Here is a 25,231-nt window from a genome sequence, read left to right as displayed (position 1 = left end):
GCGCTTTGTTTCGTCCAAGACTGACTTGCATTTACATGGGTTGCCATAGAGACTCTCTTCAGGGTCTTAGACTCTGGCGTTTTTGAAGTTGAACGTGTCATTCCATCATCGATCTGGGACTGTGTTGCCAGTCACCCCAGAGTGGTAACCCAAGGGTTTCTACGAGTGCAAAGTCTTTTTCAAGATTTTGTTAACCACTCCAAAACTGTGTGAGGAGGAGCAAAACCACAACCAGGAGTAAAAACGTCACAACCGCAACCATGTCTTTCTCCTTTTCCTTTTCCGGGGAGGATATAGAGGATAGCGATGCAGATGCATCCCAGCCGGCTCCATCGGCTCAGCAACCTCCAGCAGCAACAGCAAGCGCGTTCCCCGTGCAGGGCAAGCCGTTGCTCCCGCCAACACTTCACGCGCTTGATGACTTCCTCCGGACATTGCCGTCCAAGGTTGCATACAGCACGTTGGACGTCGACCTCGGCGAGCAAGGGATCATCCAGATCCCACGCCGAGAGTTGTGGGATGTCCGGGTGCAGTTGATGGCCGAGGAGGATGCCTCGGATCCGCAGGAGGAACTCGAGCCCGGGCTCGGCAAGCACGACGTCAGGACGGGGATTTACGAGGGCGGATTCAAGAGCTGGGAGAGCAGCGTGGATCTGGTCAAGGTCCTCGCCACCGAGAAGCTATCTCAGGCTCTGTTCCAGGGACCTTCCAGAGTTGTCGAGGTAAGAGGCGAGAGCCAAACCCCCATCACGTATCCTGTCGAGTGAGAGAGAACGAGTCAATTGACATGAAAAATCCTTGCTAGCTGGGCTGCGGCACTGGCCTTCCCTCGCTGGCGTTGTTTCAGTGGGCCGTTGCATCGAAGGAGTCGTCGTCGCCATCGAAGGCTCCTCTGCGCCTCACGCTTGCCGATTACAACCCCACTGTTCTTTATCTTGTGACGTTGCCCAACTTCATCATCGCGTGGGCTCTGCAGCAGAGGGGCAAAATTCAAGCTCTCGACGAGGCATTTTCTCTGGAGGGAGAGCTCGAGCTGGGCGACGACGTCCTGGGCGCTTTCAAGACCTTCCTAAGTGAGAACGACATCTCGTTGTCGTTTGTCTCTGGAGGTTGGTGCCCCGAGTTTGTGGACTTGATTTACTCCTCAGACAACGTGCCTCAGGGGTTGGGCGATACTCAGACTCTGGTCATGGGAGCCGAGACCATATACTCTCCGTTTGCTCTGGCGTCCTTCACAGAGACTCTGCTCTCGATACTTCAAAGAGAACGCGCCGAGCAGCGCAGTCGACAAGCCGTTGCCGTTGTCGCTGCTAAGAGGCTATACTTCGGCGTTGGTGGATCTCTCGACGACTTCGTCGAGAAGATCGAGACTCTTGGGGTCACGGTGAGCTTGATGAGAGAGGAAACCGAAGGCGTCCGACGGGGTGTCGTCAAGTGCGTTCTGCCATGAAGGAAGTACAGAAAGATTGATTCCTCCTTGAGACGACAAGAGAGAATTAGACACTCTACCGTTGACGAAACCCTGACCTTGTTTACGCTGCTAGTATGTCTAGAGACTTGCCTTAGTCGACGTATCAGTTCAGGTGACCGGGTGGACACTTGTCATACATAAAGATCGAGCTGGACGCTCTTCTTCGAGCTAAAGACATGCCAAATTTGCAAAGAGAACCACCGCATGGACATGGAGGTTTCAAGAAACGGCTTGACAGCGGCCGCCTACGTGCAGCGCTTCCTAGGATAGCTATCCCTGGGGTTTCAGCCCGTTCGCTATGTTCCGGATCAGCTGAGAACGGCACGGTTGAGGTATTGATGTTAATGCACAGCACATAGGACCTTGGAGCTAGGGTCTAGTTGAAGTTGTTGTCTCTGTGATCTATATGGCACTTCACCTTCAAGGTTTTGGCTGCCTTCAAAAACCCCTGAAGATTACTCAGATGCTAGTCAATGGGAACGCAGAGATGGGGATTAGGCTTAAGCGACACTGACAAAGGCAATCTGCGACGTGCAATTGAGATGTGGGAAGTGCAAGCTATGACGTCGGAGGGTGCAGTTTCAAAGCTACTGCGATGGTTCCTGCAAGCTTCCTTGCAGCTTCTACGAGCCGATGGTTGGCTCCTAGTCCTTGACCCTCGCTGAAACGCGGAGCGCCGTAGATAGAGCCAGCAGCTTCATGTAGAATGGATGGTTCGGGTTGATGATAACCACCAATGCTTACCGCAGCGAAGGCAGAGTCAACTACGTACTACAGCGATCCATTAGTAGAGGCCCATACCATTTGCGAGAGATTCGAGTGTTGTTGCGCGATCGGTGGAGCCGAAGATCATGAAGAGTTGCTGGGCGTCTCACTCTCAGACAGCCACAAATTCCACATGCATCGCGAGCTAAAAGCTGGAGCTGCACGCCCCAACGGCTGCCCACGTAAGCTGGGAGGCTGCTCGGTGCGGTAACCTTGGCGAAGCAGTCGCGACAGTCTTCAGCAACGATTGAAAAGCCATTACATCAGGAAAAAAAAAGACGTGCTCCTCCGGTGCTACTTTTACGATGCTATGGGAAGACTTTATCCTCTCTTATTGAGCTTATTGGCTCTGTTGAGGGGACTTCTGGGCTGTAATTGCCCAGTAGCATTGTGTCCACAGTCATGTCGGGGTTTGCAGGGTCAACATTGGACGCAGGGAAATGCAGGTACAGGTTGCCCTATTCGGAGATAGCGCCATCTCAGTTCCACAGGGGGGAATGACAGACGCGCATTAGAGCCATCGCGATTTGAGGTCTTGGCATTGAGCGCCACAGCGACGGCGACGGGCTTTCAAGAGCCTGGAATGCGATTACGTCTGTCTCGCGAGATTTGCCTCAACTACAGTACCGACTCATCCATACTCGAGCGGCTAGGTATGTACAAAGTGTCGTGTCTCGATAACATCAACATCACAGTATATGTACCGGTATTGCACATAGAGTTGGTGGGCATTGTGGACAGCAACAGCAACAGCAACAGACGCGTGTCATGCTTGACTAATCTGACAAGAACCCCGTCCGTATTCGAGTTGAGCTGGAGAAAAAGTTGGACACCAGTTCGCAGCTGGGTTTCCACTTGGCCCATCAACTCTGCAGCAAACTGGGCCCATCATCCAATTGCAAGTGAGTACTCAATAAGCTTCTTACCTATGCCTATTCTCAGCGCGACATGCACCTCGATAGGTAGCCTAGACTGCAGACTGTAAACTTCGTAATGGAGGAGGGAGGGCACCCAACGCGAATCCTTTGCCCCCCTTTTCCGCCTGGTTCCTGGTGCCATGCCCGATAGCATCGTGCTGCGAATGCCATCTTCGCGGGGCGAGGCATGGGCGCAAGACAACCGTCGTCATGATCGCCTCTGCAAACCGGCAGTACCTTAGACAGTTGCCATAGCGGGCAGTAATGTGCCTGATCAGTAGCGAGGATCCCCTAATCCTAAAGACAAATGACATAACCCACCCTCTAAATTAGGGAATGGTAGTGGCCGGCGCGCGCTGAGAAAGGTTCCGCGGCCACTCCCTAGCACTCCAGGGCTGCTTAAGCCTGGAGGCCTGCTACCCCAGAGCGCCTATGCATACAGATTTTTCCCTCATTCGGCTAGCGCAAATTAGCCATTTTTTTTTTATTCAGGAGCTCGCCCAGCTGCAGGTAGCTGCGCCCCCCTTGCGCTTCTTGGGGCCGGCTCGCCCAGTCTCGTGTTGTCATTTGCGCCGGCACCTTCCAAGAGCCAAGCAGAGCCAACACTCGGTAGGAAGAAGAGGAGGTAGTAGCACCTGGGAGGGCTTCTTCACGCCTTTTCCCACGTTTCGCACTCCATCACATCACTCACAGTCGTTTAATATCCAGTCTTCCACCTAATACAGTACTCTCGTTACCATTCCCCAACTTCTTCCTCTCCCAATTCATCAATATTTAATCGATTTGCCCACCGTGTAAGTCCAGACCCTGACCTCTGCCCTGCGTGTCTTAGATCGCGTCTCCTTTCTTTACTTTCCACCCACCCACCCAGTTTCGTGATACCCTCTTCTAGCCGACCCTTCCGCTCCTACATCTGCTCTCTAGCAAACCTCGTTTTCACTCGGTCTAAAACTGACGTAGAACGTGCAAGCCTCCCGTTGCTGACCCATCATCCAGCCCTAGGACTCTTTTCTCTACGCTCTTTGACACACGTTTAACCTTCAAACCAACAAAATGAAGTTCACCGCTGCCGTCCTGGCCGTCCTGGCCGCCGTTGCCTCTGCTGAGGTCACTCTGACCAACAGCGACTACGACATCGAGGCCGGCAAGCCCTTCACCATTGAGTGGACCGGCGCTGACGGCCCCGTCACCATCACCCTGAAGAACGGTGACCCTACCGACCTGCAGACCGTCGAAGTCATTGACTGTATGTCCCAGCACCTCTTCTCCCAAGCAGCGTTGCCAATTGATCAACTAACAATGCTCCACAGCTTCGGACTCTGGCAGCTCCTTCACCTGGACCCCTCCCAGCGACCTGCCCACCGACACCTACGCTTTCGAGATCGTCGATAGCTCTGGCGTCCCCAACTACAGCCCTCAGTTCCAGTTCGAGGGCACTGCCAGCCCGTCCAGCTCTGCCGCTGCTTCCTCCACCGCCTCTGAGACTGTCGCCTCCACCTCTGCCTCCGAGACGACTGCCTCCGCTACCGAGACTACCGCCTCCAGCGAGGTCAGCTCCACCAGCGCTTCTACCTCTGGCAGCTCCAGCTCCAGCTCCAGCTCTACCGCCTCCAGCAGTGAGTCACTTGGTTGCCAGCACTTCTACTTCTATGCTAACATTGTCCTAGCCTCCTCAAGCTCTGCGTCGTCCACCTCCGCATCTTCCTCCGCTACTTCCACCCCGGAGAACACCAACGACAGCCAGCGCCTGGGCTCTCCCCTGGCCTTCGTCTTCGTCACCATCGCCGCCCTGCTCTACTTCAACTAAAGCAGGCTCAGCACTGGTGAGGAACGGAGGTGAGGGAGAAGCTCGGCGTTACGCGAGGGTGTTGCATATTTCGAAGCTCCTTTCTTTTCGTTTCCCCCCTACACTCGTACATACACACATGTAGCAAGCTGGTAATATTTTGGTAATTTGACGCGAGGACAGACAAAAACCTCCCGGGGGTGGAACATTGTGCGATTGTAGCCCGTGGAAGGAAAGGGAAAGTAAGGAAAAAACAAAAGGGCAAAATCTTGAAAGAGTGGTTCCTGTCAGTTCTCAATACTGGCTCTGTGTTGCATATACGGACGTGCGCAAAATTAGAATTGATAGGTTCTCCTCTATGCTTTCCTGCTCCTGTGATCTGCTCCCTTGTGCCACTAGATGTTGCACGGCTTGTGATCTATCTCCAATTGAAAAAGCCCGCTCGCCAGCAGTGTGACCTGTCATGATCAATGGCCAGTCGGTCAGTCGACTCCATGTGAAGAGGAGCTAGACGTCGGCTGGCCGCATCGAGAGATGTTTGGGTTGGATACGGCAGCCTGCATGCAGATTCACATCAGAGATAACGCACAATCTCACTTCCTGGTAGCGAACGGGTACGTTGACTCTCCAATCGGCTGCTCGCCGTTTTCAATGCCATTGAGCGGGATATATACAATCACATTCTGTGTTCTCACGCCTCTGAGGCGCGATATGTCTAAATAAGCTGGTGATAGTAACTAGTCTATAGATCGTCTAGAGCTTCCCCCTTTTAAGATATTGCCAGCCAAATTTCCGCCACCAAATGACCCAAAAAAACGCCTTTACAATGCAAATGTGACAGCTCTCCTCAGCCTGCTTCAGTAAATGTTACATGCTCACTCTCTTGAGCCACCATCCCAAACCTCACAGCTTCGCCTTGATAGGGGCTTCGGCTTTGGACTCAGAGACAACTACGGCAATGACACAGATATCGTCTATCTTGCCGCCACGCCACGTCTCGTTGGGGTAGTACTTCTTGACCTCCTTGGCGAACGGCCCGTCCAGCTTCGTGTTGACACTGGCGGCCTTGGCCGCGTGCGTGATCTCCGTCGCCAGCAGGCTCTGCAGCGTCTGGCCACCACCGCCGCCGCCAGCAGACGGAGGCGCGTCCTCGGGGCTCGTGAGCGGCCGCAGGTCCGGCGCGACGCCGATGCCCGCGCTGCCGTTGACCCACGCGCCGCGGCGCTTCATGACGCCGCTCACGATGCGCAGGATGTCCTGGTTGAAGAGGTTGTCCCAGACGCCGTCGGACGCGAAGACGAGCACGTCGCCGTGGCGCAGCCTGTGCCGCGAGACCTCGGCGTCGCGCGGCAGGTCCGACAGCTGCGTGCCCCCGAAGGCGGCCATGCGGCGCAGGATCGACGGCGGGACGACGGACAGCTGGAAGGGCGTGTTGAACGCGTGCGTCTGCGGCTCCGAGTAGCCGTGCACGGCGTTCAGGCGCAGGTGGATGAAGCCGCTGTCGCCCAGGTTCGCCACCTCCAGCGTGCCCTCGGGCTCGAGCACGCCGACGATGGCTGTCGAGCCGCCGGCCTCGATCGCGGGGTCGTTGCACACGGCCTCGTAGCCCTTCTGCATGAGCTGGCGCGCTGTCAGCGTCGATTGCTCTCCATCCGGGCCGGCACTGGGTTTGCTCTCGTATGCGGAGGCGGCCATGTAGTCGCAGAAGGCATGCGAGAAGTCTGCGGGGTCCACGCCCGAGTCCATCCATCCGCCCACGCCATCTGCCACAGCGAGCGCGACGCCGCCAGTGTCGCCTAATCTGCTGACGAAGAAGGCGTCTTGTCCGCTCTCCGGTCGCGAGCTCTTGCTCTTCTTCTTCGGAGGCTGCACGCGATTGTAGGGATTAAAGTGGAAGACGTGCTTCGACGGATCGTAGGGGCGGTCTTTGCCGATGTAGGATGCGGCTACATTATATGAGAACCGGCTGGCGGGCTGCGATTGGAGCACTTGTGTTGAAGAGAGCCATCGACGGTGCGTTGCTTGTGTTTGTCGACTCGATAGCTGAGACCGCACGGCGTAGGCGCCTCGTTGAAGATTAAGAGATGCTATCAAGTACGGTTAGATATGATGTCCGATTTTCGTCCCTGGGGAGCTTCATACATTGAAGAGCCGGTCGACATGATAGGGCAAGGGGTCGCAGTGCACCGGTGGCCATATCTTCAAATAGCGTAGACTGATGCGAGACAATCAATTGAGCGCAGCCACGCACGGCTCGCAAGTAGAGTTTTATGCTAATAGGACTAGTACTGACACCATGATACAGACAGGAAGTTAGGAGTCGTCTGCGAAGGTATACGTGGTGCTGTTGCTAGATAAGCTTTGATGATTACATAGAAATCTGTGTAGGGATCCCAAATGAGGTCACTTGCAGCTGGCTCCAAATGTCGTACATGTCTGGCTTGCCCAATGAGCTCCTTTGACTTCTCGTCCGGTCATCCACTCCCACAATCCGGCAAGAGCCGACATATCTATGATGCTCATTAACACACACTAACTAATATACGTCCCGCCACAGAGCAACACTGATTGGGAAAGTTAAGACGCCCTATTTTAAATTCGAGCAAATTGATTGGCTGCCCAAAAGGCATACGATAACCGAGGAACCGAGCCGAATTATCACGACTCTACTCTTTCAACGCCACCCTATCGTCGTTTGTTGGAGGCATTCCGCTGCCATTCGCTGTCGAGCATCTGGTCTCGATATTTCAATTCCCCGGCAAGCTCAATCTCAGCATACTCGTCCCCGCGGGCCGACCTTGCTCGACGACAATTGACCACGATGGCCGCTCTCCGCTCTACCTCTGCCCGAATTCTGGGCTCTGCCAGGCCAGCCTTCAGGCCGGCGACCTTTGTTCGCTCCTTCGCATCTGTCCAGGAGTCAAAGGTCCAGGAGTCCAATGCCAGTGCTGCACCCGCTACCGAGGCGGCGCGCCTCAAGTCCTTCCAGATCTACAGATGGAATCCCGACCAGCCTACCGAGAAGCCCCGGATGCAGACCTACACCCTTGACCTAAACAAGACGGGACCCATGGTGTTGGACGCGCTGGTCCGGATCAAGAACGAGCTCGACCCTACTCTTACCTTCCGACGAAGCTGCAGAGAGGGTATCTGCGGAAGCTGTGCGATGAACATCAACGGAATGAACACACTCGCCTGCCTATGTATGTCGCATGTCTCGGGATGACAACAGAAGTGGTGATTGGAACGAGCGAGCAACTTTACTGACTGTATCCTAGGCCGTATCCCTACCGAGTCTGCCTCGGAAGTCAAGATCTACCCTCTACCGCACACTTACGTCGTCAAGGATCTCGTCCCAGATCTGACGCACTTCTACAAGCAATACAAGTCGATCAAGCCGTATCTGCAAAGAGATACTCCTGCTCCCGACGTATGTATTGTGTGCTTGAAACGAAATTTGAGAGATGCTGACAAGTTATTAGGGCAAGGAGTACCGCCAGAGTAAGGCTGACCGAAAGAAGCTGGATGGTCTTTACGAGTGCATTCTGTGCGCGTGCTGCTCTACCTCCTGCCCATCATATTGGTGGAACTCCGAGGAGTACCTGGGACCCGCCATCCTTCTCCAGTCCTACCGCTGGCTGGCCGATTCCCGAGACGAGCGCAAGGCGGAGCGAAAGGAGGCTCTCGACAACTCCATGAGCCTGTACCGTTGCCACACCATTCTGAACTGCACAAGGACCTGCCCGAAGGGTCTCAACCCCGGTCTGGCCATCGCCGAGATCAAGAAGGAGATGTCTTTCTAGACAGGGTTGCGGGATGGGGAAAGAGTAGCTTAAGGAGAAGCTCGATCGGGAGCTGGAAGAATGCTCCCCCAATGTGTACAATTGGTTGGTTCAGATTTTACGTGCATGACTACTGGAGTTTACTATGTTACAGTAAGATACATGGGAGAAAGGTTTCTTAAAACCGGTCATTGGCCTTTGGTGAAATTGTGCGTGTCTGCAAGATTATTGTGGCTAGCAGTTCAACCAGAAAATTTACAACAATTCACCAATTTCTGACCTTGTAATATGTGAGCTGACGCAAAGGCTGTCACCTTGGGCTGTTTGCTTCACAGAGACGAGCTTGCCCTTCTACAATCATTTTGAAATTATCTGCATGCACATCTAACTAGTGTACCAGCCTTAACCTCCCTCATACAGTGAATCCCAGGTCCTCCGGGCGGGATATTAGCCTCATACTTTTTTTTACAAACGTTCTCCATCATTTTCGTCTCGATTCTCTCGACTATTCAGATTTCTCCAGGACGACGTCGATCGGGATATAGTCCTGGACAACAATGGCAGATCCTGAAATAGAAAGTCAGCAGCTGAAAAAGCAGCAACCCGCTCCGACGGCTGAAGAGTCTCACCTGTCAACCAAGTCACCTTCCAGGTGCCGCTGGCACCCGGGAACGCAACCCACTTGCCCTTGGCGCCGTTGTACTGCAGCGTGTCGCCCTCGGTGTCTGGGTCGCGGGAGCCGCCCAGGCTGAAGGACGTCCAGTCGCAGGTGGTGCCAACGGGAAAGGTCGTCGAGGCAGGCATTGTCACGTCCGTCAACTGCAGCAGCCCCCCGTTGTTGCCCACGAGGCCCAGCGCGTGGTCGACGACGCCAACGGGGTATGTGTGCAGCTCGTACATGCCCTTCTGGCCGGTCCCGCTGGGCACCGTGTACACCTTCACGGGCTGCTTCGCCTGGTAGACGCCGACGGTGCTACCGTTGCAGGCGAGATATGATCCATCGAGCCCGGCGGTCCGTCTACGTCATATTAGAGCCTGCGCAAAATATTGCCAAAAGGGGCAACCTTGGGCGAACTCACGATGAGACTTTCAGCGAGTAGACGGTGAGGTCATCTCGGGGCGCAACAGGAGACGCAACTGCGGCTGAAGCGAATAAGGCGAGCGAAAGCCACTTCATTGTGAGGTTAGGATCTGACAGGTTGATTCGTTATATCGTACAAGTTATGGTGGGTTTATTTCCAATCTCGTCTTGTATAAACCTCGTATTATTCTTCATGGAGCGACGATCTGGGAGGCTTCGCCTTTCTATATGATCGTTTTGCCCCTACCATTCCATTGCGGTTGGTGGAATGATGAACTTTCTTGGAAGTCGTCATGTGCGCAGCGAGACTGTTGCGCCCGCGAGCTTTCTGTGGCCAAAAAACATCTGTTCGACAAGCAAAAACTTTACTCTGCAGTTCTTGGCTACTTTGTAATGTAATTAAGGCAAATTTCGAAATTGGAGAAGCCAGTTATTCGAATTCATCCGCCTCCAGTTAAGCACGACGATCTCCCCGCAACAGACAGACTGACGGGCTAAATATAGCGGCGTCAATAGGTACCTCCCTGGACCCTGGCTATCTATATCATGAAAGCGCATATTAAATCAGTTGGGCAAGTCGAATCATATCTCCTTGCTTTTGATTCGCGTTGCATCGCCGTAGCTGTGCCGTGAGGTAGGCAAGGGCTTCCATCGGTTCTGGGTTCTAGAATACTGAAACATGTGCAAGTGTTGAGAGTTACTTAGTCTCAGAAACCACGGGAGTCTTTCGAGGAACTCTTCCTTCGAAGTTTGCACGGCACCTCCAATGATGACGGACCGCAAGACCGTAGATCGGACGTTGGTCCCCGTTAGGATACGAGTGCAACCGTAAGATTTCTTAACATCCTCCAAGACATGAGAAACTCTACGTGCAGTAGAATAGAAAAAGCCTCCTACAACGGCTTCTTGCAGGAAGCATCGGTTCCGTCAACCGGTCATTGGCTCCTACACAGACCTGCGCTTGAAAGCTGGGGAAGAGGGTATGCAAGGCACTCCAATCGTGAGACTGTTAGCAAGCCCTCGGGTGCCATAAGTTGTCTTGTGTGGCTTGCAGTACTCTTGGCGAACGGTTGGTGGACATTGCCTCTCTTTCTATCTGCATTCAAGTCTTACCGGTCATCTACCTAGTGTCCCTTGCGTCCCTGCCTCCTTTTTATGTGTCTTCACTACGCAGTCCTTAGCCAACCCTTCGAAGACCGGGACGGCCCAAGTTGCTTGCCGCCGCCGCCTCCGGGGAATTTTTGAACGCGCTGAATGGGGGAATGCGATCTGCAATTTAGCCATTCCATGTAGCTAAGCTCCGTCTTGGCTACGACAGTCCCCGCGATGTAGAATACGAGGCTCATCGGCTGGTGTAAGCCAGCAGCCCTAGACATCCAATTATGCCAAGGCAGGAAACTTCCCTGCAAGGACGTCAGATGCGCAAAAACGTCTAACTTCAGCCCAGACCGGGCAGATCCTCACAAAAGGCTGGTGCAGGGATCGGGATATAAAGATATAAGACTTTCCTGCCTTCAACCAGGCAGGAGGCAAGTGACACGGTCTGCCCGTCTGCCTCCTGTTCTGATAAGGCAGGTCCTGAATCGAGACGCAATATACCCGGAACGACACACCTGCACATCATGTTATCCACCCGCCGCTTGCTCTGCCCGTTGGTGGCGCTGGCCGGCCTTGCAGCCGCCCTTCCGGCCGCCGAAAACTACTGCAAGCCCCGGACCATCTGTGTTGATGGCCTCAACAAGTGTGGTGTAAGATGGGGAGGGTAAGCTGTTGCGCAAAACGTCAGGCGAATGCCGACACAGTAGCTCATACTGATGTAATAGATGTTACGATACATGTGGACCATCCAAGCCGACGGCTCCCCCGTGCCCAAGCACAACGATTTCAAAGCCGGCCTGTTCTACCGTGCAGACGATCTGTGTTGACTATGTCAATGAGTGCGGCATGGGATACGGCGGGTAAGTCTTTGTGTCCAGCAGCTCTTTCATTCCGCGATTTTGTGCATCATTGTGTTACATATGATGGTCTTTTACAACACAAGTTATACAAGACAAGTTACTCCAGGAGTGCTGACGGTGGCTATAGATGCTTTCCGAATACTACGCCATGGCCAACGTTTTCAAAGCCGTCCTGTCCTTCAACGACGTCGAAGCCGCCCGTTGTGACATCTAAGTCGACTGCGAGCGACAATTGTAGCACAAGGACCGTCTGCGCGGACTATATCAATGAATGCGGCCAGTGGTATGGAGGGTAAGTTTCAGACGCTATGTGCGGGCTCTCAGCGAGTTATCACTCGTCACTTACATGACACAGATGTTTTCCCGACTGCAAGCCATGGCCTACTTTTTCGAAGCCGCCATGCCCTTCATCTACCACTACATCAAAGCCCTCAGTTATAACACCTCCACCTTCGAGTGACAACTGCAGTACAAGAACTGCCTGCTGGGATGGTATCAATGAGTGTGGTCAAGCATACGGAGGGTAGGTCCTGCACCCTTTTCACGTGGGTCTCCTGATCCAATATGGTGCTCGATTAACACAGTGTAGATGTTTCCCTGATTGCAAGCCATATCCTACCTTCATACCACCCCCTTGCACACCAACCACCACAGCACCACCGATAACGACTATCACTCCTCCTCCAAATACTTCGGACTGCAGTTCTCAAACTGTATGCTGGGACGGGATCAATGAATGCGGGCAGACTTATGGCGGGTGAGTAATCCAATGAGTCTTTGAATCGAACCAACAAGAATATTTGAATCCTCACATAGCACGTTACTGATGGATAATAGTTGCTTCCCGGACTGTAAGCCGTGGCCAACCTTCACTCCACCACCTTGTCCCTGAAGTCGAGAGATGAATGCTGTACTCTATACGGTTATCAAATGGGATCCAAGAACTTGATTATGATATTGTTCATGAAGTCCTTATGAAGGATATGTTCAATGCGGAATGCAGAACCTTCGGGTTGTTGAGTGACTCTGTATGCCATGACATAAGTTTCTCGATGAAGGGAGCAACATACTAAAATCCGACCCCTGTAATTTGGAAGTTGTTCGCTTTATATTTGAATAGGGAACGACACCAGAAGTTTAGGGTTGGAATAAGCTGTGTTGGTGTAAGTGTGCATGTCGTGCTGTTGTATGGCACTTCGGAATGATAGGGTTGCCATCAGCCAATGAGAGTGTTTGTGAAAATCGAATGCAGTAAGTTTGTAGCTCCACCAAAGCAGCATCAAGAACCTCAACTCTCATCTCGCATGAAGTGAAAGGCTTAATCCTGCGCACCACCGCGTCAAAACCCGCCTGAACTTACCCGGCACTCTTACGAGGCTGCTTAAAATGGTCTATTCTAGGCGATCACTCTGAAGCACACTGCACAGCTTTGGGTTGCTTTCCAGAACGAGTTGACTCACTTGTGCTTCTGGCTGCTGGAGAATGATACAACCTAATGCTAGCTCTAAGGACGCCGAGTCCTGGAGTCTTGAGCAGTAAGTCTTACAAACGAATGGAAGAAACACCAAACAATTTACCATGCTTCAAGTGACTTGGTTCAGCCACTTTTAGTTCGCTGTTGTGGACCTAGATAACTGACATCATGGGGACTAGTCCGCTCAAAATCTTCGACCTGGCAAAGAGGCAGGGCCGCTTCGTGTACACCTCAGCGCCTATGGTCAGATACAGCAAGGCAAGTCCGGGATACCCTCTGAAGGACGAGATGGCTGATGAATTGCACAGCTTGCTTTCCGACAGACAGTTTACGCCTATGGTACCGACATATGCTGGACACCTATGATTCTCGCGAAAGAGTTCAACAGGAGCCATTTCGCTCGCGATAGCGATCTTACACTGTCAACAGATGGACCGCAGCCGCCCACCATCGTGCAGTTCGGCTCGAATTCGCCCCTCGAGCTATCCAGAGCGTCTTCGCTGGTGGCCCCATTTGTTAGCGGAGTGGACTTGAACTGCGGATGCCCTCAGTCTTGGGCATGCGCCGAGACTCTCGGTGCCGCCCTCATGGAGAAGCGAGAGCTTGTACGAGACATGGTACTTGAGACGCGGAGCCGACTCCGCGACGAAGGCTGGGGTGTGGGCAAGGAGAAGGATATGGAGAACCCAAAGGGCCGTAGCGTTAGCGTCAAGATTCGTGTGCACAAAGATTTGAGGTAAGGAAATCATCGCACAAAATGTTGATACAGAGTCTAACTGTCTATTAGGAAAACTATGGACTTCATCGAGACTGTGCTAGGACCAGAGCAAGACCGCCACATCGACTTCCTAACGATCCATCCCCGGACGAGGCAAACCCCGTCCAGTATCCCTATCAACCTGGAGGCACTAGAAATACTGACATCGAAGTACGGTGATCGCGTGCCAATCCTTGTATCTGGCGATGTCTTCGCCATGAGTTCGTTACCTTTTACTTCGCCATTATGGCCGAAGAAAGACAAAGCAAACGAGCAGGCCACTGGTGGAATAGACGCCTTTCCTCACCTTCCTAAATTAGCCGGCTTGATGTCTGCACGGGCAATATTAGCAAATCCAGCGCTGTACGCGGGCAATGATGCCTGCACATGGGCGGTCGTTGAGACGTTTATGAACAAAGTGGCCAGGGCCCCCCTACCCCTGAAGTTGGTATTGCATCACCTGAGCGAGATGTGTGCACCGGGACTGGGCCCGAACAAAGAGTCGTTACTGAGCAAAAAGGAGAGGGTCGCTATGCTTGAGTGCACGAACATGATCGACCTGATAGACTTCATCGACGAGAAGATTGGGGATAGGAACGGCCATTCGGGACTGCGACGAGATAGGTAATACAGGCTAGAGCACGTAACAAACAAGGTGAGATAGTTCAAGAGGTTTTCTGATTCCTGGGATATCATGATCTACCATCCGGTATTGGCCAACCTAATTAGGGCCGTAGAACTCATACAATCAGAACACCTACTTCGCGCTCTGGCGAATATCTGTCCAGAATCGAGTCGCTGTCCATGAAGATCTGGAAATAGTCCGACGAAGAAATCTCATATGATACACGTCATGCCAAATCGTAATGGCAGAGGACTATTCTCCCAGTATCAAAGACCAAGGGCCATGACTCGCCACGCAACGCCGCCCACATGTAGCAAACTGCAAAATATTACCCCCTAAACATAAATCATGATTCGAGGACCTCTCCCTCGTCCTCCTCTGATAACCTCGGCCTCTTTTGTGATTGAGATTGAGAATCGGGATCCAGATCCGCCTGATGACCATTTCGTTTAAGTCCAGGGGAGGGAAGGCCTGTGCCATTCGGTTTCCCTACATGGTGGTCGAGATCGTTAGCGACCGCCTTTAACACGGCGTCTGAATCACCTCGAGCGGTTTCAGACTCCATCTTGATCTCGCGGTCGGCTTCCTCACCCTCTTTTCTTGAAGATTCGCCTTCGCGTTCCGCCCTGCCATTGGCCTGATAGCCGGGGCTTTGTGTTGCCCTTTCGGCAGCAGGGGTGCCGTTATAGCTTGAGCCAGCTTCAGTCTGGCTTAGGATCGTTTCTCCTCTTCGTCTCGTACTTTCCAAATTGAACTCGGGTGAGCCTTGGTAGCGAGTATCCTGTTTTCTCAGAGGGTTTTCGGAATAAAATTCTGTGATCAGATTGATTGCCTTCACTGTCCGTTCTTCGTCCGCCTTCAGGTATTTCCACCATGCCTCGCCATTCACGTCATCAATTTTCTCATTTGTCAATGTCGTCGCGAAGAAAATGGCAGCAATGGCGACATCTCGAGGTTCCATCAACAGGGGTAGTACTGTGAGACACGCGTCGTTGCAAAATGCCCAAGCTGCCTCTCTAAGTCGCTTGTTGTGGACAATTTCCAGCTTGCCAAGCTGTTCGTATAACTTCTGGTATGGGTTCTCGACCATGAGATCGAAAGTCAGGAGCTCCAGCATCAGCTCTTCATACATGAGAATACTGTCTCTCCACCGCCAGTACTCTTTGCTTTGTTCGTCGATGATCAGCTTGGTATTCTTCTGGGCGATCTTTGCGACGGCAATGATCAGGTCTTTTGTTTTACGACAGTTTTCTTCCGTTTTGTTGGCGAGGAAAAGAGCAGTTGCTGCTATGTTCTGTTCGGGATAGGTCGTTAGCGTTGAATTCGCAGTAGCCAGTTTGGTACCCTTCTTGGATCGTGGAAGTCTGACTGAAGCAGTGGAGGTCTGACGCTTGTCAGACCGCGGCTTTGGCGGCTTCCGAAGGCTTCCCAACGAAAACACAATAGACTTTGACACATACATAGTGATGAATTCCCTGCTTCTCTTCAACCATGCTGAACCGCATGTAGAAGCGGTGGAAGAACACGCCCGCAACCCAGAAGGTAATCTGTGGTAGGTCCAGGAGGACTCCGACCTGATAAATGAAGTTGACACCCTTGGCTCTTCTCAGCCTCTCCTCAGCTGGCGATAAGCCATCAAGGATGCTCGGCGTACTGAGCGCTTCATTAGCCGTGAAGTACCACTGGTTTGGTCTCTGTTCAGGCGCCGGTCTGGAGACGGTTGTAGGAGAGGCTTGTGCAGACGAGGCGGTGCTCCTTCGTGAGGTCGGTCGAGGAGGAGATGTGCGGGAGGTATGAGTGGGCGGTGAGGGCACCGCTGGAGGGACATCGCGTCGCCTTGAGGGAGATTTTGAATGACGCTCGGGTGGTTTGGGTGGAAGGGAGGGCGGTTGGTAGCCTTCTCGAGGAGGACGGTATCGATCGATGCTGGCCATTGTCACTACAGCCTCAACATGCAGTTGTCCAAATTCACGCCAGATCCGCGACAAGGAAGAGGCCGGGGAGATGGCAGTTCATTGAGATGTGCGAGATGAGTTGGTTCGCTTTGTTCGTAGAAGTTGGAGGCGGCTCCATGATGGCTGTTTGCCCGACTTATCGCAGCAATTCGGCACTAGTTCACTAGCGCCACCGATTTTCCTAGGCCTGGTTATTCGCAACCCCTCGAACCACTATTTGCGCACCCCCTTGATCTTATTGTAACAAGTCGACAAACACTTGATGACTATCCAATATACTAGTCACTAAATGGGCATATCTCAAGAATCCAGTGTACTCTCTAGACTACTGAAAATTAAATATAATTCTTAAGTCTAGTTTACCGGCCCAGTCTGCCTGAAACTGGGTGTCTTGTCGTTGACTTGGGATACAAAGGGCCGAGTTACTACTTCTGGGTGTGTGGCTAGTGATTTCGGTTTTCTCAGGCACTGCTGCCGCCAATCATATCTACCACCCAACAGCCCACCCTAACAAGGTGCTGGGGCTGCATTCTGGATTAAACATTTGAAGCCTAGAAGCTGGTTAGGTGCAAGATTCACAACTGTCTACAGAGCTCTTCCGCCAGGCAAACGGCAAACCTGGTAGGAAATCAACCGAGGCTTTGCGACCCGTGAGCATCTGCCCTCCGAATCAAATCAACCAGTGCGCGGCGCGTTGTTCTGTCGGCAAGATGATGCACCCATCGAGGAGGGCGTACGTCGAGGACGCAGAGCCTGAGGATCGGGGAATGGAACTCTCTGATGTTCCTGTCGACTACAACTACGACCTTCCCACATCATCTGGGATTGCTCCCGAGAAAGCATCGGCAATCCTCTCACAATTCGAGCGCAAGCGACTTGCCGCCACCATCGCGGTTCCGACAGACGATGGGAGGGTACGTGCAAAGCTTCGTGAACTCGGCGAGCCAGTCACCCTGTTCGGCGAAGATGCGGCGGATAGACGATCAAGATTACGGGAGATTCTCACGACGCAGGCAGAGCAGGCAGGACAAGAAAACGGGGATGTTGCCATGGAAGATGCGCCCGACGCTGAGGAGGAAGCTGACGAGCAGGAGGAAGAGTTCTACTCGAGAGGTGGCGACGCCCTCCTGCAAGCAAGAATTGAGATAGCAAACTACTCGCTTCCGAGGGCAAAGAAGAGAGTAGCTTTCCAAAGGGAAGAAGCCAAGATACCGTTGCGAACACACGTCAAGTTTCGAAAGCAGGTCAAGGAGAGATTACAGGCCTTTGAGCTACAAGGAAGTCAGACTGCTGGTGATAGACATGTGAGCATGACGAGGATATCCCCAGGTGGCAATCTTATCGCGACAGGAAACTGGGGAGGCCAGGTGAAGCTCATCGACTTACCGAGCTTGGACCCAGTTAGAACGTTCAGGGGCCACACGAACAAGATCAGCGGCCTGTCTTGGTACCCAGGCGCAACACTCCCAGAGAATAACGTCTCACCGGACTCAGTCAACCTCGCTTCTGGAGGTGCAGAAGGACAAATACATCTATGGTCTCTGAACAAGGACACACCACTAGCGAGTCTTGAAGGCCATAGCCAGCGAGTGTGCCGCGTCGAGTTTCATCCATCTGGGAAATACTTGGCTTCCGCATCAGAAGATACCTCCTGGAGACTATGGGACATCGAGACTACCCAGGAGCTACTGCTTCAAGAAGGACACTCTCGCGGCGTATTCGCTGTAAGCTTCAACACCGACGGGTCGCTTTTGGCAAGCGCAGGACTGGACAGCATCGGGCGGATCTGGGATTTACGTTCAGGTCGAACGGTCATGATCCTGGATGGCCACATGGATGGACATATCAAACCTATCACCGGTTTAGATTGGGGCTCCGATGGCCATCGTGTTCTGAGCGCGTCGCAAGATGGGTGGATCAAGTGTTGGGATGTGAGGAAGGTTCAGAGAACCGGCGGTGTTGGCGCACACACGAGCGCCGTGTCAGATGTGAGATGGTACAAAGGTCTTGATGATCCACTGGAAGGCGTGGCCCCTGGAGTCGATGAGAAAGGCGCCCAGTTACCGAAGAAGTCAGGGACATTTTTCGTGTCAAGCGGCTTCGACCACAAGGTCAACATATTTTCTGCCGATGACTGGACGATGATCCAGTCCCTAAGTGGCCATACCGGGCCAGTGGCCAGCGTCGATATAAGCCGAGATGGAAGGTGGATTGTCAGTGGTGGCCATGATCGCACAGTCAAGCTCTGGGGGCGCAATGATGGGGAAGGGGTGTAGGCTACCTGAACAAAAGCATGTGATTTATCAATGGGTCAAAGGCATAGACAGATACCCTTGCAAAATAACTGTATACTATCTGAGCTGAGTTGAGCTACTTGCACGATTGAAAGGCTGCATAACTGTAGCTCTCAGTCTCTCAGCCACTATTAGATCCAAATCCTAAGGCGTTTTGAGGCCGAGTAATCCCACGTCCTAAGCCTTGCTGGATCACCACATGACGGTCTGACACATCCCACATCACCAGACACGTCACGGCCCGCACAAAGACCACGGCTATCCGTTGGGCTGTTTTGTTTATGGTTATGCAACCTTCCAGATAGACACAGAAATAACGCGAAGAACCTTTTGTTGATGAGTGTAGAGCAGCAATACGGCGCGTCTCACCTAGGGCCGGAGTCCGCCACTTAAAATGTGCAGGAAAACAACCTCGAATTCATTAATTGCCAGGTGATTGATCGACGGCGCGCGCTATGAATTGGTGTCGAATGCGGGATAGGCCTGGAAAACCGTGTCCAGCCGCTCTAAAACGAGCCGATTTAATTGGACTCTGGGGAAAATACCAGGCGGTCCAGGGCTAACGCTGCCAATTACCACCTACGTATTGACGTACTTCAGCGGGCCGTGGTTCTGGGCTGACCAAGATCCACTGCACATGCTTGGCCAGAACCTTGCTTTGACCCCAGACCGGAAGGCCGAGTCGATCAATTTTTTTTTCTGCCTGCCTGTCCGGTCCTCCCTTAATTGTCTGATAGACCTCACCTTTACCTCCTTCCCAGCTGAAACTCCTCTCTTTCTTCTTACAACCACAAACCCCAAGAACCACCCAGAACCCAACCAAACCTCTGCAAATGCATAGTAACGAGTCCCGAGACAACTTTTCTTCAGCTTCTTTCTTCAAGTCCCAGATGCGTGTTCCGAGCCACAAGAGACTTCTGCGAAACTTCACTTCTCAGGCCCGCTGCGATCCCGAGCGCCGACGTGGCACTCCTTGAACGACACGCTGACCAAGGAGTCGGCCAAAGGGTCGCCACTCCGGGCGCGTTTCATCAACACATAATTTACACAATTACCTAGGGGAGACGAGCTCCTCTACAAAAACCCGTACTTAGAAAGCCGCATCGCGAACGGAAAGATGCTGGCCCCAGCTGCTCCCGCGCTCAATACCGTGCGCGGGTTTCAAACTCCAGTCACTTCCGGAGACGAGGATTCCGACTATGGCGCCGCGACTCCCCGCCTCGGGGCCCAGGACTCACGCTCGCGCTCCTCTCGTTGCCGTAAAGACCGACCTACCCCTACTATCGACGACGTAGTCAGCGCAAACTGCAGCCCGCTCTTGAAGGCTGCGCCGTCACCGGCTGTCAGCGGCATCGCGAAACTACGACTTCAGCTAGAGCCTCTGAGCCTTGACAGCAACAACTCGTCCCGTGCGAGCTCTATGACACGCAGTGACAGTCGCCAGCATGTTGCCTCTCCCTTGGCCAAGGGCGTCAACGGCCATGGTCCTACGAGCATCCCACTTAGCCGAACTCAGAGTCACGAGGGTAGCGGCAGCGGGAGCGAGACGGCGTCGCTGTGCAGCACCAGTTACGAGATCAATTTGGAGAATGATTTTGTCAGCGAGAGTGTGAGCGAGCGCAAGGGATCTGGACATGGAGCCGGCATGTTCGCCGATGCGATCGAGGGCGGCATCGTGCGCCCTCGCACTAAGATGGAGGCTGGCGATTTTGAGCCCTTGAGGTGCCTGGGCAAGGGTACGTATGGTACTGTCCTGCTCGTCAAGCAGCGTACCACCGGACGGCTCTATGCGCAAAAGCAATTCAAGAAGGCGTCGCTCGTAGTGCATAAGAAGCTCATCGAGCAGACGAAGACCGAGAGACAGATCTTGGAGTCGGTCAACCGACATCCCTTCGTTGTGAAACTGTACTACGCTTTCCAGGATCAGGAGAAACTATATCTCATTCTGGAGTACGGCCAGGGAGGCGAGCTCTTCACCCATCTCAACACCGAGAAGATGTTTGCCGAGCCCGTCGCTGCATTCTACATGGCAGAGATGGTGCTCGCATTGTCACACCTGCACGATACCCTTGGTGTCATTTACCGTGACCTCAAGCCTGAGAATTGCCTCCTAGACTCTGAGGGCCATCTGCTTCTGACCGACTTCGGCCTCTCCAAGGTCGCTGCCGACGATGCTTCCTGCAACTCCATGTTGGGCACCGTCGAGTACATGGCGCCAGAGGTCATTCAAGGCCAGAAGTATGGCAAGGCGGTCGACTGGTGGTCTTTCGGTGCGCTAGGGTACGACCTCATGACCGGCAACCCGCCGTTCCGGGGTCAGAATCACGCCAGGATTCAGGACAACATCGTCAAGCAGAAGCTCATCATGCCTTACTTCCTCAGCCCGGACGCAAAGGATTTGCTGACCCGACTGCTGAAGAAGGACCCAAGCAAGCGACTGGGTAGCCACATGCCAAAGGATCTCGCCACGATCAAGAAGCATCGCTTCTTCCGCAAGATAGACTGGAAGGCTCTGGAGGCCCGTGAGATCGAGCCACCTATTCAGCCGATGATCACAGACCCTGAGCTTGCTGAAAACTTCGCGCCAGAATTCACGGACCTGAGCCTGAGCCCAGTCGTCACGGCGAAGGAGCTGTTTACTCCGTCATCTCTGAAGTACGATGGGCAGGACAATCCTTTTGGCGGCTTTAGCTATGTTGCCTCGTCAAGCCTGATCGAGCGTGACGGCTTCATGTTTGCTGCTTGAGCGGAGGCCTCATTTTTGTTTTGGCGAAGCCAGAAGAACGTCATATCGTATCATCCTGGCTGGACGAGATGTATATACCGTCGTGCATAGCGTTTACAGGAGTTGCGTGGCAGTGCAGGAGGGGTAGAGAGGAGCGTTTTAGACTCTTTCACGATTAGAGCTAATCAGCAGTGGGTTAATGGCAGATAGGAGCTGGGTTCCTAGCTCCTTGGCGTTGAAAAAGCGACGATGACAGGGACATGGCGAGACAAAAGCGGATCAAGATCACCTTTGGTGTAGGTGTGCGCGAGTGAATGGGTACAATGGGGCTGTTTGGTTTTCCTGCTTTCTGTACGAGGCTCTCGGATGAACTGATATCACGGGATGTTCCTCGACGCGGCTGAACAGTTGCGCCGAAGTAAGGCTAGCGCTATCTGTTTGTCCGACTTTTCTGGGGTTTAATGAGACTAATGACAATACTACATATTATTGAGCGTACACAAGGTGGTCGAAAATGAGCGTGATCGACATTCTTGGATGACACGAGTGCAAGGTTTATTGAATTGGGTCAAATACCTTGTTACCTTTAGACAGCGGTCTGTGTTACGGATGCTCGTCCCCAATATCGACTGTTCAACCAAGGCGTATCAGATGGTCATCGTGTCGAATGCATTGGCGCTGGTGAGTGCCGAACTCTCCAGCCGCAGAGAGAACAGTCCATAGTCGCCGCGGCTCACGCAAGACCAAGCGTTGCCCTGGGAGGTCTCCAAGGCGCCAAGGCTTGCCGCCGGCCCAGGATTACGTAGACGCCAGTCCCGACTGGCGGTGTCCGTTGCATCTGCCGGACGTGATATGGCGGGAGCCCGGGTGGCATAGCTTCTACGGCAGATCAGGTATCTACCTTGTGCCGAGGGCGACGGGGGGTTGTGCGCCCGGATGTAGATTGAGGCTTCCCGCGGGTCTGGGCCCAGCATGCAAAAAAAAATGACATCCCCGAACCAGAAACGCTTCCACTGCCGTAGGGCTCCTTGGCAGCGCGAGCATCTCAACGGCGACGCGCAATGCTGTGGCTTTGTTTTGACCTTGGTGGGGAAAGAGATCGGTTTCGAGCGTGATGCTACTGTAACCTAGCTTATCAGTTGGCAGCATCGAATGTGAGGTTTCTGGCGATGCAAGTGCGGGACGGTACAGGATGACCTGACTAGGTACCCCAAGCTCCCAAGGTCAAGCCCAACTTTGACACAGCTCTGTATGTACCCATACGCGGTTTGTCTCCAGGCTTGGCTGCTTTTGGGTGCTACATGTACCTATTCCCCGTTGCTTTCGATAGCAGGCCGCTTTTACTCAGGACTGACAAATGCGCTCAATGGCACTGGCGCAGTCAGTCTGGGGGCAGGTTTGACACTGAGGGATCGTCAGCCAAGAGGCTCTTGGGGTGGCTTTAAACCTTGACGTACTGTTAATTAGTGTCTCGGTCTAGTGAAGGTCCGGGGAATGAGAGAGTCCTTCGGACAATGGAAAGTTAGTGAGCATTCTTAGCCTTGGTGGCTTGCCCCAGCATACGGAGTGCTGTGCGGCGTAGGTTGGCTCGGTAAGTATCTACTCGTGTTTAGCTTATTTGAGGGCGCCGGTAAATTAATTCTGACTGACGGTGTGTAAGCTCTAGCAGAGAAATCTCACCCGTCTCCATCACAAGACGCCTGGAAGCTCAGTGATCCGGATTGCGCCTCACCAGCAGCAAAGTACCTAGGTAAGGCATCGGGATGAGCGTCATCTACGGACAGTGTTGCGGACAAAGGTAGTTACAATTCTGAAGCTTAGAGCTCTCTTGGAGCTCTCGTGTCAGCTTGTCGGTTCAACTGTTATGGAGACAGCACGCCAAGGTCTGATGGAACCCAAGCACATGCCAAGCGCTGGCGCGGTCTTTCGCTTTTCAAGTATACCAGCATGTCCAGCATTCTGAGCCGCGTAAGATATCTCCAGTCTTTTGACTGGCTGGACAGCAACTCGAGCCGTGAAGTTGGGCCACATCTCCGGCACGCATATAAAGTCCGAACAGTGGTGGATCTGCTGCTTGCTGTGTTAAAGTACCTCGAGTACCTAATCCCATCCCATTTAGGGCGTCCTGTGCGGGATCAGCACCAGCGGGCGCTAGGCCCAAATCTCTATTTTGAGTTGCCCCGATCTCGACGCTACTGTACCCTCTAACACACCTGCCAGCCAGGGGTTTTTAGGTTGGACAGAGACAGGCTAAACCACCCTCTAGTGAGTGAAGATGGTGTGCGTGTGTGAGATGTGCATGGGAGCGCCCTGGCGAGGAGCTCCAATGGGGACTGCCTGGGAATCTGCATCGTGCGGTGGCCTGCAGAGGGGCAGTGCAGTGTTTGCACCTCTTGAAACAGTGACTTTGGGCGATCTCAGGAGGTGCCTATGCATGCCATGCGCCGTGGAAACTGGAAAGTCAACAGGGTGGGCGATGTCTCCATAGTGGTATACCTGTAGGTAGTCCAAACTGTAAAACATGAAGTCGCTCGTCTCGTCTCCAAGCAGCATCAATCTGCCCGATTCGGGCAAATGACGCCTTGAGATAAGCAACAAACATGGATTTCCCCCGTCCGTCTAGCCTCTTGTAAGGTAGGTAGTCGTAATAATGGCAAGTGCCGAGCAAGGACGACGTAATGCGAGGAAGGGACGAAGGTCGCTTGAGCAGGTAATTACCTCTAGAGAGAGGATATATGGCAGGTGGTCCCTGACATACACCTCCATGCCTTCCTTCCCTCAGGTAAAGACAGACGGACAGACAAGACAAGACCAAAAGGAACGAAGGAAAGCGCGACCTCTCAGACTGCCCGAATTATTCATCAGCCAAGCCAACCCTGGAAGCTGCCGCGAACCTACCGGTACAGCATTGTCTGCGTACCCCCGTACCTACACCTGGTCAGCCCAGCGCCCTTCCCCCATGTAAGCCACGGCGTCAGGCGTCTTAAATATCATTACTGGCACCCGCTACCCTGTTCCTGCCCGCTCTGGCGCCCGATTTCTTCTTTGTCTCTTCTATTCGGTCAGATATCCTTGTTGGTTCTCTGAAACCTCCCGACCAATCCTCATTCCAGACTTGTCTTCCCCAAGCTGAGTCCGGCGCACCCTACCGACATACTCTTCTTACACCCCTCTACACCTCTGCCTTCTAAAAAAGACCCGTCCGACGACAACGGCATCTTCTTTGAGCCATCTCGTGTTGGCTGATTGTCCGACTATTTACGGAGACTTTGTCGGTTCGCGGGTCTCTTCCGTGATTTGTGTACATTCCAGGGCTTTGTGCGGATAAGCTTTATATTCTCGCACCTGGAAGAGACATCTCAATAGCAGTACTCGACTCAATCGTTACAGTTATCAGCTCCAAAAACAATCATGAAGCATCTTGTAAGCCTTGCGGCTGCAGCCGTAATCTGGTGTAAGTTTGTGCAGGCTTGAAGGCCTGCAATATGGATATATAGCGCTCTTTGGGTTACCGAGGCTGACAGACGTATAGCAAGGACCGTAAAAGCAGACGTGACGGACTTCTGCCCTCAAAATGCGGATAGCAGTGTTTGCTACAGCGTGGGTGTCCCGAGTAGCTCGGCATCCAGCGGCTCCGGCAA

At 53.2% G+C, this 25,231-nt stretch overlaps 9 protein-coding genes across 9 annotated transcripts; 6 read left to right on the top strand and 3 right to left on the bottom strand.

The window, feature by feature from the left end:
* Window positions 1-260: 260 nt before the first annotated feature.
* Window positions 261-1,450, top strand: UCRPA7_7702 (putative s-adenosylmethionine-dependent methyltransferase-like protein; the record flags this gene model as incomplete). The annotated part of the gene is made up of 2 exons (XM_007920226.1): window positions 261-722; window positions 806-1,450. 2 exons carry the CDS (start codon window positions 261-263, stop codon window positions 1,448-1,450), a joined length of 1,107 nt encoding a protein of 368 aa, XP_007918417.1.
* Window positions 1,451-4,206: 2,756 nt separating this feature from the next.
* UCRPA7_7701 (putative extracellular matrix protein) lies at window positions 4,207-4,960 on the top strand (the record flags this gene model as incomplete). The annotated part of the gene is made up of 3 exons (XM_007920225.1): window positions 4,207-4,399; window positions 4,464-4,769; window positions 4,821-4,960. 3 exons carry the CDS (start codon window positions 4,207-4,209, stop codon window positions 4,958-4,960), a joined length of 639 nt encoding a protein of 212 aa, XP_007918416.1.
* An 882-nt stretch (window positions 4,961-5,842) lies between these two features.
* Window positions 5,843-6,947, bottom strand: UCRPA7_7700 (putative 5-azacytidine resistance protein azr1 protein; the record flags this gene model as incomplete). The annotated part of the gene is made up of 2 exons (XM_007920224.1): window positions 5,843-6,864; window positions 6,929-6,947. The coding sequence occupies 2 exons, from the start codon at window positions 6,945-6,947 to the stop codon at window positions 5,843-5,845; spliced, it is 1,041 nt and encodes a 346-aa protein (XP_007918415.1).
* Window positions 6,948-7,760: 813 nt separating this feature from the next.
* UCRPA7_7699 (putative succinate dehydrogenase iron-sulfur subunit protein) lies at window positions 7,761-8,742 on the top strand (the record flags this gene model as incomplete). Its single annotated transcript, XM_007920223.1, has 3 exons — window positions 7,761-8,142; window positions 8,218-8,369; window positions 8,422-8,742. The coding sequence occupies 3 exons, from the start codon at window positions 7,761-7,763 to the stop codon at window positions 8,740-8,742; spliced, it is 855 nt and encodes a 284-aa protein (XP_007918414.1).
* Window positions 8,743-9,226: 484 nt separating this feature from the next.
* UCRPA7_7698 (hypothetical protein) lies at window positions 9,227-9,898 on the bottom strand (the record flags this gene model as incomplete). Its single annotated transcript, XM_007920222.1, has 3 exons — window positions 9,227-9,288; window positions 9,351-9,739; window positions 9,801-9,898. 3 exons carry the CDS (start codon window positions 9,896-9,898, stop codon window positions 9,227-9,229), a joined length of 549 nt encoding a protein of 182 aa, XP_007918413.1.
* A 3,108-nt stretch (window positions 9,899-13,006) lies between these two features.
* On the top strand, window positions 13,007-14,619 carry UCRPA7_7697 (putative dihydrouridine synthase protein; the record flags this gene model as incomplete). Its single annotated transcript, XM_007920221.1, has 6 exons — window positions 13,007-13,011; window positions 13,263-13,295; window positions 13,414-13,477; window positions 13,543-13,970; window positions 14,022-14,162; window positions 14,418-14,619. The coding sequence occupies 6 exons, from the start codon at window positions 13,007-13,009 to the stop codon at window positions 14,617-14,619; spliced, it is 873 nt and encodes a 290-aa protein (XP_007918412.1).
* A 343-nt stretch (window positions 14,620-14,962) lies between these two features.
* Window positions 14,963-16,632, bottom strand: UCRPA7_7696 (putative cyclin-k protein; the record flags this gene model as incomplete). Its single annotated transcript, XM_007920220.1, has 3 exons — window positions 14,963-15,910; window positions 16,077-16,269; window positions 16,589-16,632. 3 exons carry the CDS (start codon window positions 16,630-16,632, stop codon window positions 14,963-14,965), a joined length of 1,185 nt encoding a protein of 394 aa, XP_007918411.1.
* Window positions 16,633-17,281: 649 nt separating this feature from the next.
* UCRPA7_7695 (putative u4 u6 small nuclear ribonucleoprotein prp4 protein) lies at window positions 17,282-18,847 on the top strand (the record flags this gene model as incomplete). Its single annotated transcript, XM_007920219.1, has 1 exon — window positions 17,282-18,847. One exon carries the CDS (start codon window positions 17,282-17,284, stop codon window positions 18,845-18,847), a length of 1,566 nt encoding a protein of 521 aa, XP_007918410.1.
* A 1,135-nt stretch (window positions 18,848-19,982) lies between these two features.
* Window positions 19,983-21,611, top strand: UCRPA7_7694 (putative serine threonine-protein kinase psk1 protein; the record flags this gene model as incomplete). The annotated part of the gene is made up of 1 exon (XM_007920218.1): window positions 19,983-21,611. The coding sequence occupies one exon, from the start codon at window positions 19,983-19,985 to the stop codon at window positions 21,609-21,611; it is 1,629 nt and encodes a 542-aa protein (XP_007918409.1).
* Between the last annotated feature and the right edge of the window lie 3,620 nt (window positions 21,612-25,231).

This window comes from Phaeoacremonium minimum (genome assembly GCF_000392275.1).
Source record: "Phaeoacremonium minimum UCRPA7 unplaced genomic scaffold PA7_03_scaffold_541, whole genome shotgun sequence".
In the NCBI taxonomy this organism is placed as follows: domain Eukaryota; kingdom Fungi; phylum Ascomycota; class Sordariomycetes; order Togniniales; family Togniniaceae; genus Phaeoacremonium; species Phaeoacremonium minimum.
This window is presented reverse-complemented; position numbering and strand designations above follow the sequence as displayed.